The sequence below is a fragment of the Loxodonta africana genome, chromosome 6, assembly GCF_030014295.1.
Source record: "Loxodonta africana isolate mLoxAfr1 chromosome 6, mLoxAfr1.hap2, whole genome shotgun sequence".
NCBI classification, from domain to species: Eukaryota; Metazoa; Chordata; class Mammalia; order Proboscidea; family Elephantidae; genus Loxodonta; species Loxodonta africana.
The window spans coordinates 75,081,787-75,095,111 of record NC_087347.1 but is presented as its reverse complement, the minus strand read 5'-3'; the positions used below and the strand labels follow the sequence as shown (position 1 = coordinate 75,095,111).

The 13,325-nt window shown below is 36.9% G+C and overlaps 1 protein-coding gene across 2 annotated transcripts in view; it reads left to right on the top strand.

Moving 5' to 3' along the window:
- Positions 1–9,960, top strand: part of LOC100665001 (plasma membrane ascorbate-dependent reductase CYBRD1) — a 29,727-nt gene extending 19,767 nt beyond the window's left edge. The window contains exons 3-4 of one of the 2 annotated variants that reach the window (XM_003405790.4): positions 4,898–5,052; positions 5,617–9,960. In XM_003405790.4, the coding sequence (XP_003405838.1) occupies positions 4,898–5,052; positions 5,617–5,920 (459 nt within the window). In that variant the 3' untranslated portion in view covers positions 5,921–9,960. The remainder of the gene's footprint in view (positions 1–4,897; positions 5,053–5,616) is intronic. The other variant, XM_003405791.4, reaches the window with a different exon arrangement.
- Positions 9,961–13,325: the final 3,365 nt, after the last annotated feature.

Sequence of the window (13,325 nt, the reverse complement as noted above, 5' to 3'; positions counted from 1 at the left end):
GGCTGAAATCAAGGTGTCAGCCAGCCTGGGCTTTTGTCCAGAGGCTCTGGGGAAGAATCAGCTTCTAAGCAAGCACATTTAGGTTGTTGGCAGAATCTAACTCCTTGACGTTGTAGAGCTGAGGTCCCCATTTCCTTGCTGGATATTAACCTCTCAGTCCTTGTGAGCGGCCCCCTCTTCATCTCAGAGACAGCAATGGTGTGTGGAATTCATTTCATGCTTGTAAACTCTCTGACTTCTCCTGCCACATCTCTTCTGCCTCTAGCCAGAGAAAGTCCTCTGCTTTTAAGGACTCGTGGGGTTAGATGGGGCCAACTCAGATAACTCAGCATTATTTCTCCATCATAAGGTTCGTAACCTTATTAAAAAAAGAATATTACAGTTATAGCTTCTGACCCACGAGTGAAGTCTATGATATATACTTCAGTTTAAAAGATAATGGGGAGTTATGTGTCTAGTAGAATGTTATTTTTGGAGAAAGAAAGTAAAAAAAAATACATGTATAGATGTGTCAAGAAAGGTATGGGAGAATATACTAAACTGCTACCATTGTAGGAGTGGGATTGGCTGGGGAATTACTGATTTTTAAAATATGTCTTGTTTGATTTGCTTGAATGTTTAAATATATATAAATCATAAAAATTGTATATATTATGTATAAATTACATATGCATATAAATGTGTGTATGTATGTATGTGTGTGATTTTTTATATATGTGTGTGTGTGTGTTTCTTGTTTTAGTCTAAGAAAAATTAACTACATTTCAGCTTTATTCCTTTGTTGTAAGAAAGCTTTTTTATTTGTGTTTCTTCTCCCTAGAAATGACAGAACAGATTTCCCAGGTGCAGGAAGGGAGAAATTAAAGAACAATTCCTTTCTCATTGGGAAGAAACCATTTCTAAACTTTCTTTCTCCACTTTTGATAGGTGCTGAGCTCCTTCGTTATGACTGACAAAAATGCCTGCCTCCATATTCTTAGTTGCAAAAATACATGAGCCACAAAAATATGCTTTGACAGAGATGTTTTCTGTCAGATTTCATAGGTTTAAGTGAAGATGAATTCTCTCTTAGTGGCACTTCCAGGGGCTGCCACTTCTGGGTAGAGGACAGGAAGTAGCCACTCTGGACACAACTGCTGCAGGCTGATTTGCTACTGGCTGTCAAAACACCAGCCACAGGGGTGTTCCCAGCTGGAACGGCCAGTGCACTTCAGGCACTAAGTATAAATTGCGTGCAGACCATTCACCCAAGTTTGTGAGGTCGGTTCACACTCTCAGTCCAACTCAAGAAACAAACCTAGCGCAGAGTATGAAGAGAAGGGAGAGATTTTGAAGATTAGATCCTCTCGACCTTAGCACTGTCAGGGTTTGATTTAGTTCCTGTGTGGAAAAGCAGGATTTACCTGCCAGGTGAAGCCAGTGTCTGGGTTGTTTCAATAAATGAAGGAAGGAGGGAGGGAAAGAAACAAGTGACAAAAAGATCCAACCAAAAAGGGCCCAAAAGTCTTCTTACCTCACGTTTATCTGTGGATTGTAAAGCATTTCTAGCTTACAGTTTTTACCATTTGTAAAATCTAACTGTGGCATTTTTGAAAAAAAAATATATGTATGGTTATGAAATGGACTCCCATGATTCCACCACCCAACCTGATTTAGAAAGCATAGATGTCCCCTGTACCCTCCTTGACCCCTCATCTCTCTACCTACCCCAACCCTTAGAGGTAACCATTCTCCTGACCTCTCGTTCCCTTTTTATTTATAATTTTACCACATACTATGAATGTCCAAACAATATATTGTTTAGGTTTGCTCTTTTTTTAATTGAATTTTTTAAAAGTGATCTCATACTATGTATGTACTATGTATTCTATTGAGACTTTTTTTTCACTCTACTGATTCAACCATATTGATTCCTTTACCTGTAGTTCATTCATTTTTACTTTCGCATTCCATTGTATGACCATACCACAAATTTATTCATTCTTTATTTGGGTTATTTTAAATTGTTTTCTGTTACAAACACTGCTGCATTGAACAATCATGTACCCATCTCCTGGTACTCATATGCAAGGTTTCTCTAGGCATGTACTTAAGAGTGGAATTGCATGTTCAGCCTAACATGTTTTCTGAAGTACTGACTCCAAGTATCTTCCTGCAGCAGTATGTAAGAGTTCCCATATGCCATATCCTCATGGACGGTGGGTTTGTGAGACATGGTTAGGGATCTAGGCTTTAGTCTGGGAATAGTGGGAAGCTACTGGAAGATGTTAAGCAGATGAGTTACATGATATGATTTTCACTTAAAAAAATACCATTCTGGCTCCAGTGTGGGAGACGGTTTGGAGGCTGCACAGAGTAAACATAAGAACACTCGCTGGAAAGTCTTTACAGAAGTTCACATGGAGCATTTTTAATCAAAATTAACATTCCGTAATAACTTTTTTACTTTAATTTTAAAAGCAATTTTCTTATGGTAGAAAAAATTTTAATAGTGAAAATAAGATTTAGGGGAGTTGAATAGCCCAAGGGCCCTGTAAGCAAATTTCTAATGTCCCACCTGCTTAAATCATTGAACCCCACAGGATTACAGGAGACACACACAATAAATCATGAAGGAAGTGAGAGAAAACAGTAAAAAGCTTAGGAATGAAAAAAGGCAGGAGAACAGGGATGTGGGAAATGTATATTTCTGTGGGTGAGAAAAGAAAAAAGCTTTTTTTCTGTGGGTAAGTCACAAAAAAGATACGGTGACTTATTCACAGAAATTTCTGATAGTCACTTCCTCAAGACACATTTTTTTACAGAAAGGACAACATGTACTTCAGGAATTGCTCCTTTAATCCTTATATCAAATTCACTAAATTCACTGAAGGAGAATCAGGAATATCCTGAGCCACCCTCTGAACCGTTTCTCTTGTTTTCAAGCATTTGTGGTATTGAGTACAAACCAAAATACGCAAATAGCCTATTATGTATTTTTAATTTCTTTCCATTCATTACTGTTGTCTATAAACTGATTTTATCCTGCCTTAAAAAAAAAAATTTTTTTTTTTATCCTTCTGGTACCCCCATTAGTCCTTTGATCTGAATCAGAAAAAGGCAAACAGTGATGTTAGTGCTTTTCTCCTCATTCTCTCTTATTCAGTAGTTGTTTTTTAAAGGTGGTAGGTTCCAGATTTTAAAAAGAAAAACAAAACAAACGATTGCCATCAAGTCCATTCTGACTCATGGCAAGCCCACGTGTGTCAGAGTAGAACCGCACTCCATAGGCTTCTGGGTGGCACAAGCGGTTTGTGATTGGCTACCTACCCAAGGGTTGACTGTTGGAACCCACCCAGCACTCTGCAGAAGAAAGTCCAGCGAATTGCTTCCGTGAAGAAAACCGTATGGAGCCATTCTACTCTGTAACACAGGGGGTTGCCATGAGTCAGAACTGACTCCACAGCAATGAGTTTTGTTTTGTTTTTTAATCTTCACAGAAGAAGATCAGCAGGCCTTTCTTCTGCTGCTCTGCTGGGTGGATCCAAACCGCCAACCTTTTGGTTAGTAGCCAAGCGCAAACTGTTTGCGCCACCCAGGGACCAAATAGAAACTTGGAGGAAAAATGCCCTTTTAGACTCAGTAATTCATTAGTCGCTAAATCATCTTTACTTTCTTGAAGAGAATACTTAAGAGGCAGGAAATGTGGGGCAACAAAACAAAAACTGTGAATGTATAACACACATGACTTCAGTTTATATATGAATCTTGCTGTCTCTACTGCAGAGAAGTATCCCACTAGAGATTTAATTACCAAGGAAATGGAGATAACTTTTCTGGAGAACTCATTTGTTCTTCATGAAACAAAACTGTCAGTTTTTTTCCACATAACTTTTTAAGTTGAACTGAGTAAATTATGCCTGTTTATATTTGGTTTTAATGATTAAAAACTCTTATTTCCTTCCTCTTAGCAACCTTAGGAAATAGATTAAAAAAAACAAGTATCAGAATGTTCACTGTAGCCTTGTTAGTGATAACAAAAAAACAGAAACAGAAACATCTATAAATACAGAACTGAATAAATAAATTATGCTACATCCTTAAAATTAAAATAGAATATTAGACAGCCACCAAAAAGAATTAACTAGATAAATGTGTGCTGATATGAAAAGATTTCCAAGTTATACTGTTAAGGGAAAATAGCAAGATGCAGAAAAATATGTATAGTTAGCTCCCTTTTCTTTTATACACACACACACACACACACACACACTGAGCCCTGGTGGCACAGTGGTTAAGAGCTTGGTTGCTAACCAAAACTACCCTATGGAACAGTTTCTGTCCTATAGGGTCGCTATGAGTTGGAATCAACTCAGTGGCAATGGCTTTGGTTTTTGGTTTTATATATACATATATACTTTGGTTTTATACATACACAGACACACATATATATAGAGAGACTCGAGTAACGAGGAGCACTGGTGGTGTAGTGGTTAAAGCACTCAGCTGCTAACCAAAAGGTCCGCAGTTCAAACCCATCAGCTGCTCCCTGGGAGAAGGATGTGGCCGTTTGCTCCTGTAAAGATTTACAGCCTTGGAAACCCTATGGGACAATTCTAATCTGTCCTATAGAGTCACTGAGTCAGAATTGACCCAAAGGCAATGGGTTTGGTTTTATTTTTTGTTTTTCGTTATGCTTGCAAAGGGTTAGAAATTCTCCAGAAGGAAACATGAGAAAGTGGTGACAAGTATTACCTTTGGCTAGGGGAACTGTGGATTAGGGTAACTTACTTTTCATTTTATGCCCTTGGTCCTTTATGAAAGGTTTTCTCACTTTGTACATATTACTTTTATAATAATTTTAAAATTAAATTACAGTTTAAAATTAAATAACCTTTTGCACTTTTTTTGTGTTTAGCTTCTCCTAGGTTTTCTCGTTTTCCTGCTTCCATATGCTCCACTTTCTCTCCGAGCAGTTCTCATGCCCATACACGTTTACTCTGGACTTCTCATCTTTGGAACAGTGATTGCAACAGCACTTATGGGATTGACAGAAAAACTGTTTTTTGTCCTGTAAGTTGCATACGTTTCCTAATTGTAATACTTAAGCTATAACATATTAAGTACTTGTTCTTTGGAAAATGTAATATAAATATTGTTTTAAACTATATTAAATTTTAAAATAAAAAATATCAATTTGTAAAAAATTTTTTATTATGCATATATCATCATTATTAAAAGCTTGGAAGAAGGACCAAAAAGTCCAACAGATTCAAGTGCAGTGCTCAAGTTCTGCATTCCCTTTCAGTCTTTCTGATCTGCGTGTTTTTATATGAATTGTAATTAAAATGTACATACATTCTTTTCATGTTTTTTCAATTCTTAAGTGATACAAGTGTTCCAGATGCTATATTAAAATATTATATGAACATCAATTGCATGATTATGATTTTTTAAACAATTTCATAGTATTCCATTGAGTGGCTTATAGTATGACTTAAATTTCTCCTTAATATCAATCTTTAAGGGAATTTACATTGCAGCTCTACCAGTGTACAGTTTGAGCAGTTAAATTCAGCACTGCTTTGAATGTTGTTACACTATTTGTAATTTAACACACACTCTTATTTTTCATAGGAAAAATCCCTCATACAGTTCATTTCCACCGGAAGGTATTTTCACAAATACCCTTGGCCTTCTGATTCTGCTGTTCGGAGCCCTCATTTTTTGGATAGTCACCAGACCACAATGGAAACGTCCTAAAGAGCCAAATCCTGACTTTCTTCACCCCAACGGAGGCACTACAGAAGGAGTGGACGGCTCCATGGCAATAAACTCTGGCAACAACACAGACAAATCGGATTTAGAGTTAAACAATGAAGTAGCAGCAAGGAAAAGAAACTTCACCCTTGATGATGCTGGACAGAGATCCACCATGTAAAATGTTGGCATGTGTAACTCCACTTTTACAAACCAGCCCTACGCGTTGTTAGCATCTCCTGTTTAGCCATAAGATGATTGAGTTACATACTGTCAATATTTATTTTAATCATAAAGTAGGATTTCTTGAAAGACTATGTATTGATTGGGACCTGTGAACTTACGTGAATTGGAAACGACATGATCAATATAAACACAGTCGGCCCTCCATATCCACAGGTTCCACATCTTCAGATTCAACCAACAGTAGATTCAAAATATTTGGGGAAAAAAAAGACTTCTTTTTTTCTTGTCATTATTCCCTAAACAGTATAGTCCTGTATAACAACTATTTACACAGCATTTACATTGTATTAGGTATTATAAGTAATCTAGAGATGATGTGAAGTATACAGGAGGATGTGCATAGGTTATATGCAAGTTTTGCTTGGATTCACAATCAACACCCCAGAAAGCAACAGTTAAGAAGTTAGACAATGCATTGCATTCGGCAAATCTGCTGCAAGAGATCTCTTTAAAGTGTTAAAAAGCAAAGATACCACTCTAAGGACTCAGGTGTGCCTAACCCAAGCCATGGTGTTTTCAGTTGCCTTATATGCACGTGAAAGCTTTCTTATTCCAAAAAATAAGGAAGACCAAAGAAGAATTGATGCCTTTGAATTACGGTGTTGGCAAAGAATATTGAATATACATACCATGGACTTGCAGAAGAATGAACAAATCTGTCTTAGAAGAAGTACAGCCAGAATGCTCATTAGAAGCAAGGATGGTGAGACTTCATCTCACATGCTTCGGACACGTTATCAGGAGGGACTAGTCCGTGGAGACAGCCATCATGCTTGGTAAAGTAGAAGGTCAGCGAAAAAGAGGAAGATCCTCAATGAGATGGACTGACACAGTGGCTGCTACAATGGGCTCAAACATAGCAATGATTGTGAGGATGGTGCAGGACCTGGCAACATTTCAATCTATTGTACATAGGGTCGCTATAAGTCAGAATCAACGGCGCCTAATAACAACAACAGTGACATTTTATATAAGGCATTTATATATACATATATAAAAGACCATCCATGGATTTTGGTGTCCACAGGGATCTGGAACCAATTCCTTGTGCATACTGAGGGATGACTGTATATAAATTGTGGTCATGTTACCTTTTTCTTGTTGAGGACCAAAGCATTTGTCACAGTGCCTTACACAGAATCCCAGTGCCTCATGCAGAATAGATGCTCAACATATGTCTATCGGTTGATTAATTTGGTAAACTGGCAGCATGATGTGCTTTGATCATTTAGTCATTTCCCAGGAGCTCAATGATTCCAAAACTAAGTAGAACTAGTACTAAAGTTTCAGAGTCAGATCATGACTCTCCAGGACAGGGTTTAGACTATGATGCTATACAGATATCATGACTAAAATACAGGGAAAAAAATTTAGGAAAATAACTGGAAATTTAGCTCACTTCTCCCCACCTCTTCTCCCTCTTCACCACTCCAGCTGGTCTGTGCTCACATCTAAGACCAGGCTTTATATTAGGGTATTTTGGAACAGTGACTGAGCCCTGAGTGACTGAAGAAATCTTGGGTCAGGCCTGGAAGATTGTCCAAAACCCAACTTAGTCCCAGTGCTTCCTTGGGATTGGTATACTTTATGATCCACAATCCCAAACCTGCCTAGAATGAGAATAGGTCTGAATGTTTAAGCAGCATAAACTTCTTTGCAAACATCCAAGAGCACTTTTTCTTAGGTTTCTGTTTTTATTTTTAAAAATACTTGCATAGCACTTGTATATATTCTATTCTAAGCACTTTTCAAATATAAGCTCATTTAATCCTCGGAAAAACCCTGTGAAGTAGGTACTGTTATCCCCATTTTATAGATGGGGAGCTGACATTTGGAGAAGTCAGATCCCTCATTTATAAAATGGGAGTAATAATCGTACTTGCTCAAAGGTCGCCCAGCTTGTAAGTGGTGGAACTGAGATTCAAAACCTAGCAGTCTGGCTCCTGAGTCCATGATCCTAACCACTTCGTTATGCTGTGTTTTTCTGTTTTATACTAATTTGCACGAACTTAGACCCCTCTGAATAATTCTTAATTTTAGGAATAGAGTGGTGTTATTAAGGGGTGCTTCTTTACCTTCTGGCTCTCTCTTCCAAGACAAATGCCCCAAATAACCAAGGGAAAAAGACCAACCATACCTGGAAATAGGGCACAGGCACCCTGCCACTGGTGGCAGAGTAGGTTTGGATATGACCCTGACGAATCAAATTTAATTTTTGTTCTTCAAATCTTAGCTGCTGAACAGCTTTGGCTGTGGAGATGGTAGGCCTGCCTACCCTAGGTCATCATGAGTCGGAATCAACTCGATGGTAAGCGCATGCTACTAACCAAACAAATATATTTTGATACGTGGATGTTTCATTACATAAAGGTGCAAAAAATCCCAGGTTTTTTTGGGTTTTTTTTGGCGGGGGCAGGGGAAGAATGACTGAACCCTGAGAATAGAGGCTGCCATTCCATTTCATATAGGCCAAAAAAGCAGTTATCCATGAAAAGTTAATTATGGATTTGGCACTAGAATAGCTCCGTTGCAAAGTATTTGAGCACTGTTCGTCCCAGCCCTTTACTTTATCTCTCATGTGGACTAATATGAGGGTAATCTTACAGATATTATAGGAACTTCTTTTCTTTCTCAGCCCCTATGAAAACAATGCATAGTAAAATATATCTAGAAAATCTTTCTGTTTGAGACTCTTCTTTTAATAGGCTTTATATTCTAACGATAATTGCACCTTTATCTTTCAAAAGCTGATAATTCCTACCTAAACATCTCCCTCCAAAATATCTTATAAAAAGCCCTCAAAAAGAATAGGAGAGAAGAAAGCCTCAGGTATCAATTCCAAAACAGTGATTGAAACCTCCCCAAATAATTATAGCTTATATCATCTGCAGAGATGGTCTGGCTTGGCTTACCCCATAATCTAATTTCAGAAAAGAAAGCTTTAACACTCATCTAAATCAACACTAAAGCCTTTTTTCTCAAAGGGTTTATTGAGAAACTCAAGTAAATATATTTTTTTGAATTAATGTCATCAAAAGTGTACAGCTTCCTTTGCTCCTTACGTCAAACTGAGCCCTCCCTCCAAAGTACTTTCTTTACTTGTACGGCTTCATTTAAGCTGTGATGTTCAGAAACAGAATCTCAGATCTTACAATCAAACGACAAAGAAGCCAATTGCACTTTTTCAGGAATACTGACAAGTGGTTGCCATATTCTAAAGGACAGAATAAAGAGTATGTCTCATTGTTAATTAGGCTCTTCTTCCTGCTGAGTTGGAAATTCCAGTGCAGTACTGGTGGACCACGTCAACTGCCAAATCTAAAAGCACAAAGGAAGAAGTAAATCTTGATGCTAGTTTTATTGCAATCTAATGGAATTTTTATCTTGCTATGTCCTGTTTTAGATAACTCCAACAGGAAACTATAACTGCTCTGTCTTACAGCTACACATAGGGAAGAATAGGCAAGGTACTTGAAGACCAGAAGTGTAAAGAAAAGATTTTTAACTTTAGCTATTCTGGGCCCCATACAATTCCATATAAATTTGAGGATCAGCTTTCCATTTCTGCAAAAAAGACCGTTGGAATTTTGATAGGGATTGCTTTTGGGAGTATTGCCACATTGACAACGTTAAGTCTTCAAATCCATGAACAAGAGATGTTTCCATTAATTTAGGTCTTCATTAATTTCTTTCAGCAATGTTTTGTAATTTTCAGTACACAAGTCTTTCATCTCCTTGGTTAAATTTATTCCCATGTATTTTATTCTTTTGGATATTATTGTAAAATGGAGTTGTTTTCTTAATTTCCTTTTCAGATTGTTTATTAAGATTTCTATCTTTAAATTTGTCTTTTTATCTCAGCACATTTATTGAAAAATATTAAATAACCTGAACATTTTACAATTTTGTAGGAATAATATGCATTTATTTTTTCTTGACTTGTTTTTATATAGTAATAAAAGTTATTTAGAAGCCTTTTGTTTGTGCTATCAATTTGTCCAGGTTAGAAGATATAGGCACCTTTTTTTGTTGTTGTTTGTTTGTTTTAGGTATAGGCACTGTTTTGACATTTTCTTTCCTATGCTTTTTATTTGTTTGTTCAATGGCGATACTTTCTAAGTTCCTTTATTGAAAATGCTATCAGATTTCTCTATAAAGTGTACTCTGAGCACCATATCTTTCACATTGCTAAAAGTATCAGAGGAATGTTTCAAAACTATGTCACACTCCTGCCATACGAGATCTGAATTGGAGCCACACTGTAGTGTAGAAGGGTGCCATAGATGTAGGCAACTAAGGCAGATGCTGTTAAGTTGGAAAATCAGGGAAGAAAAATGCTGGTTATTACACAACTCTCTGTTTATAGTAACTTGTTTTAGAGAAAATACATAATTCATGATGAGTAAATTGGGATTTTTTTTCAAATAAGATACATCAGTAGGATCAAAGTAGTGGCAATGCTCATACCACTCTTAATATGACAGCTTGTTTAGCCTTTTTCTCCTGGGAAATGTAAGTGACATTTTATGTCATATGTAGCTGTTATGACACTGAGGACACTGTAATACTCTCTGCCCTGTTATACAAAGAGCTGTAATATTCTGTGTTAATTGAATTTTTATGTTAAATCATTTTTTGTCACTGATTTATATTGTTAATTTCAGGGATACTGTATTTCATTTCAGAGCCCTGGTGATGCAGTGGTGAAAAGCTCGGCAGCTAACCAAAAGATCAATGGTTCAAATCCACCAGCTGCTCCTTGGAAACCCTATGGGGCAGTTCTACTCTGTCCTATTGAGTCACTATGAGTCAGAATCAACTCAATGGCAATGGGCTTTTTTTTTTTTTTTGTATTTCATTTCAGGTTGATCTTAAATGAGTACTCGCCAATTAAGTTCAGAATGCTTTACATTGTACCCCTAAACCAACACTTTGGTGCACTTTGAAAGCTGCTACTTAACAAAAAAAGCTCTATGATCTAGAAAGCAAAGATTGTTCTTGTAAAAAAACAACCATTTATTTCCTTATAAATTACAAACATCTTAAATCTGTGCTTTAAATTGAAATTTGGGCAGAAAATCTCTGAGCTAGGTGACTTCCAGGTGGTCACCATGAATTCACCTTCTCCTCTTATGCATGTTCTGCTCCTCATATCAAGAGGTGAAGTTTATTTCCTCTTCCCTTGAATCTTGGCTGGCCTTTTTGGCCTCCTTTAATCAACAGAAAAGGAGCTTTGGTGGCATAGTGGTTAAGTGCTGGGCTGCTAACTGAAAGGTTGGCAGTTTGAACCCATCAGCTGCTCCATGGGAGAAAGATGTGGCAGTCTGTTTCCATAAAGATTACAGCTTTGGAAACCCTATGGGGCAGTTCTACTCTGAGATGGCAGATGCATGAGAGATTCTAAGTGAGATCAGCAGAACCATCGAGTTGAGCTCTAGTCAACTCACAGAATAATGAGGAATAATAAACTGTTGGTATTTTAAGCCATTGAGTTTTGGGGTGGTTCGTTATACAGCAATGGATAAGTGATACATCATTTTTATTGTAAAAATCTAAATGAGTGTAGAAAAAAATCTAAGAGATGTTTTCCTAGGGTTTATTAAATTTACCTTAGAAATTTTTGTTTATTTTGGGTTTTATTTGAATAAAGAAGTTTGGTGATAAAGACAGTACAATGTGGAGAAAGTATAGGCAAAAAGATCAGTGGAACAGAGAGCCCAGAAATAGACCCACACAAATACAGTCAGCTGATCTTGGACAAAGGAGCAATGCAATTCAATGGAGAAAGGAACAACTAGACATCCACATGCAAAAAATGAATCTAGATACTGACCTTACACCTTTGAAAAAATTAACTCAGAATGGATCACAGAGCTAAGTGTTAAACACAAAACTATACAACTTCTAGAAGATAACATAGGAGAAAATCTAGGTGACTTTGGCTTTGGCAATGACTTTTTAAATACAACACCAAAAGCACATCTATAAAGGAAAAAGTAAGTCGATCTTCATTAAAATTAAAAACTTCTGCTCTGCATAATACACTGTTAAGACGATGAAACACAAGCCACAGACTGGGAGAATATTTTTGCAAAACACATATCTGATAAAGGATGTGTATCCAAAATATACAAACAACACTTAAAATTCAACAATAAGAAAATAAACAACACGGTTTAAAAATGGGCAAAGATCTGAACAGACACTCATCAAAGAAGATATACAGATAGCAAATAATTATATAAAAAGATCCCCAATGTTATGTATCATTAGGGAATTGACAATTAAATTAGCAATAAGATACCGCTACTCACCTATTAGAATGGCTAAAATCTAAAACACTGACAATCGAAAATCTAAAGCACTGCAGGCCAATAGCAACCCTCATTCATTGCTGGTGACAATGCAAAATGAAGCAGCCACTTTGGAAAGCAGTTTGGTGTTTCTTACAAAGCTAAACATAAGTTTACATATGATGCAGCAATTGCCCTCCTAGGTATTTACTCAAATAAACTGAAAATTTATGTCAACACAAAAACCTGCACAAAAATGTTTATAGGAGCTTTACTCACGATTGCCAAATATTGGAAGCAACCAAGATGTCATTCAATAGGTGAATGGATAAACAAACTGTGGTGTATCCATACAACCGAGTATTATTCGGCAACAAAAATAAATAAGCTATCAAGCTACAAAAAGACATGGAAGAGTCTTAAATGCATATTGCTAAGTCAAAGAAGCCAGTCTGAAAAAACTACATAATGTATGATTCCAACTATATGACATTCTGGAAAAGACAAAACTATAAGAGGCAGTGAAAAGATCAGTGGTTGTCAGGAGGAGGGAGAAGGGGGAGGGAAACATAGGTAGAGCACAGGGCATTTTTAGGGCAATTAAACTATTCTGTAGGATATAGTAATGGTGAACACATGACCTTATGCATTTGTCAAAATTCACAAAATGCAAAGAGTGAACTTTAAACTATGGACTTTAGGTAACAACAAATGTGGGAAACTTAGGCAAGATGTTAATAATTGTAGCAACAGTGTTCTGGGAGGGGATGAGGGAGACATGCAGGAACTCTCTGTGGTTTTGGTGCAATTTTTCCGGAAAGGAAAACTTGCTCTAAAAAGAAATATTAAAGTCACTGATGCTGATTATGTACAATCAAATACCTCTTGGGATTTGTTTTCTTGGTTTGGAGGTTTACCGTCATGGTTTCATGGGACATCCCAGTTAATTGACCTAATATCGTCTTTAGTGCTTCTGTTCTACCTACTAGTTTGTTGCTTAGTGCCTGGGGTCTCAAAAGCTTGCAAGCAGACATCCAAGTTACAACA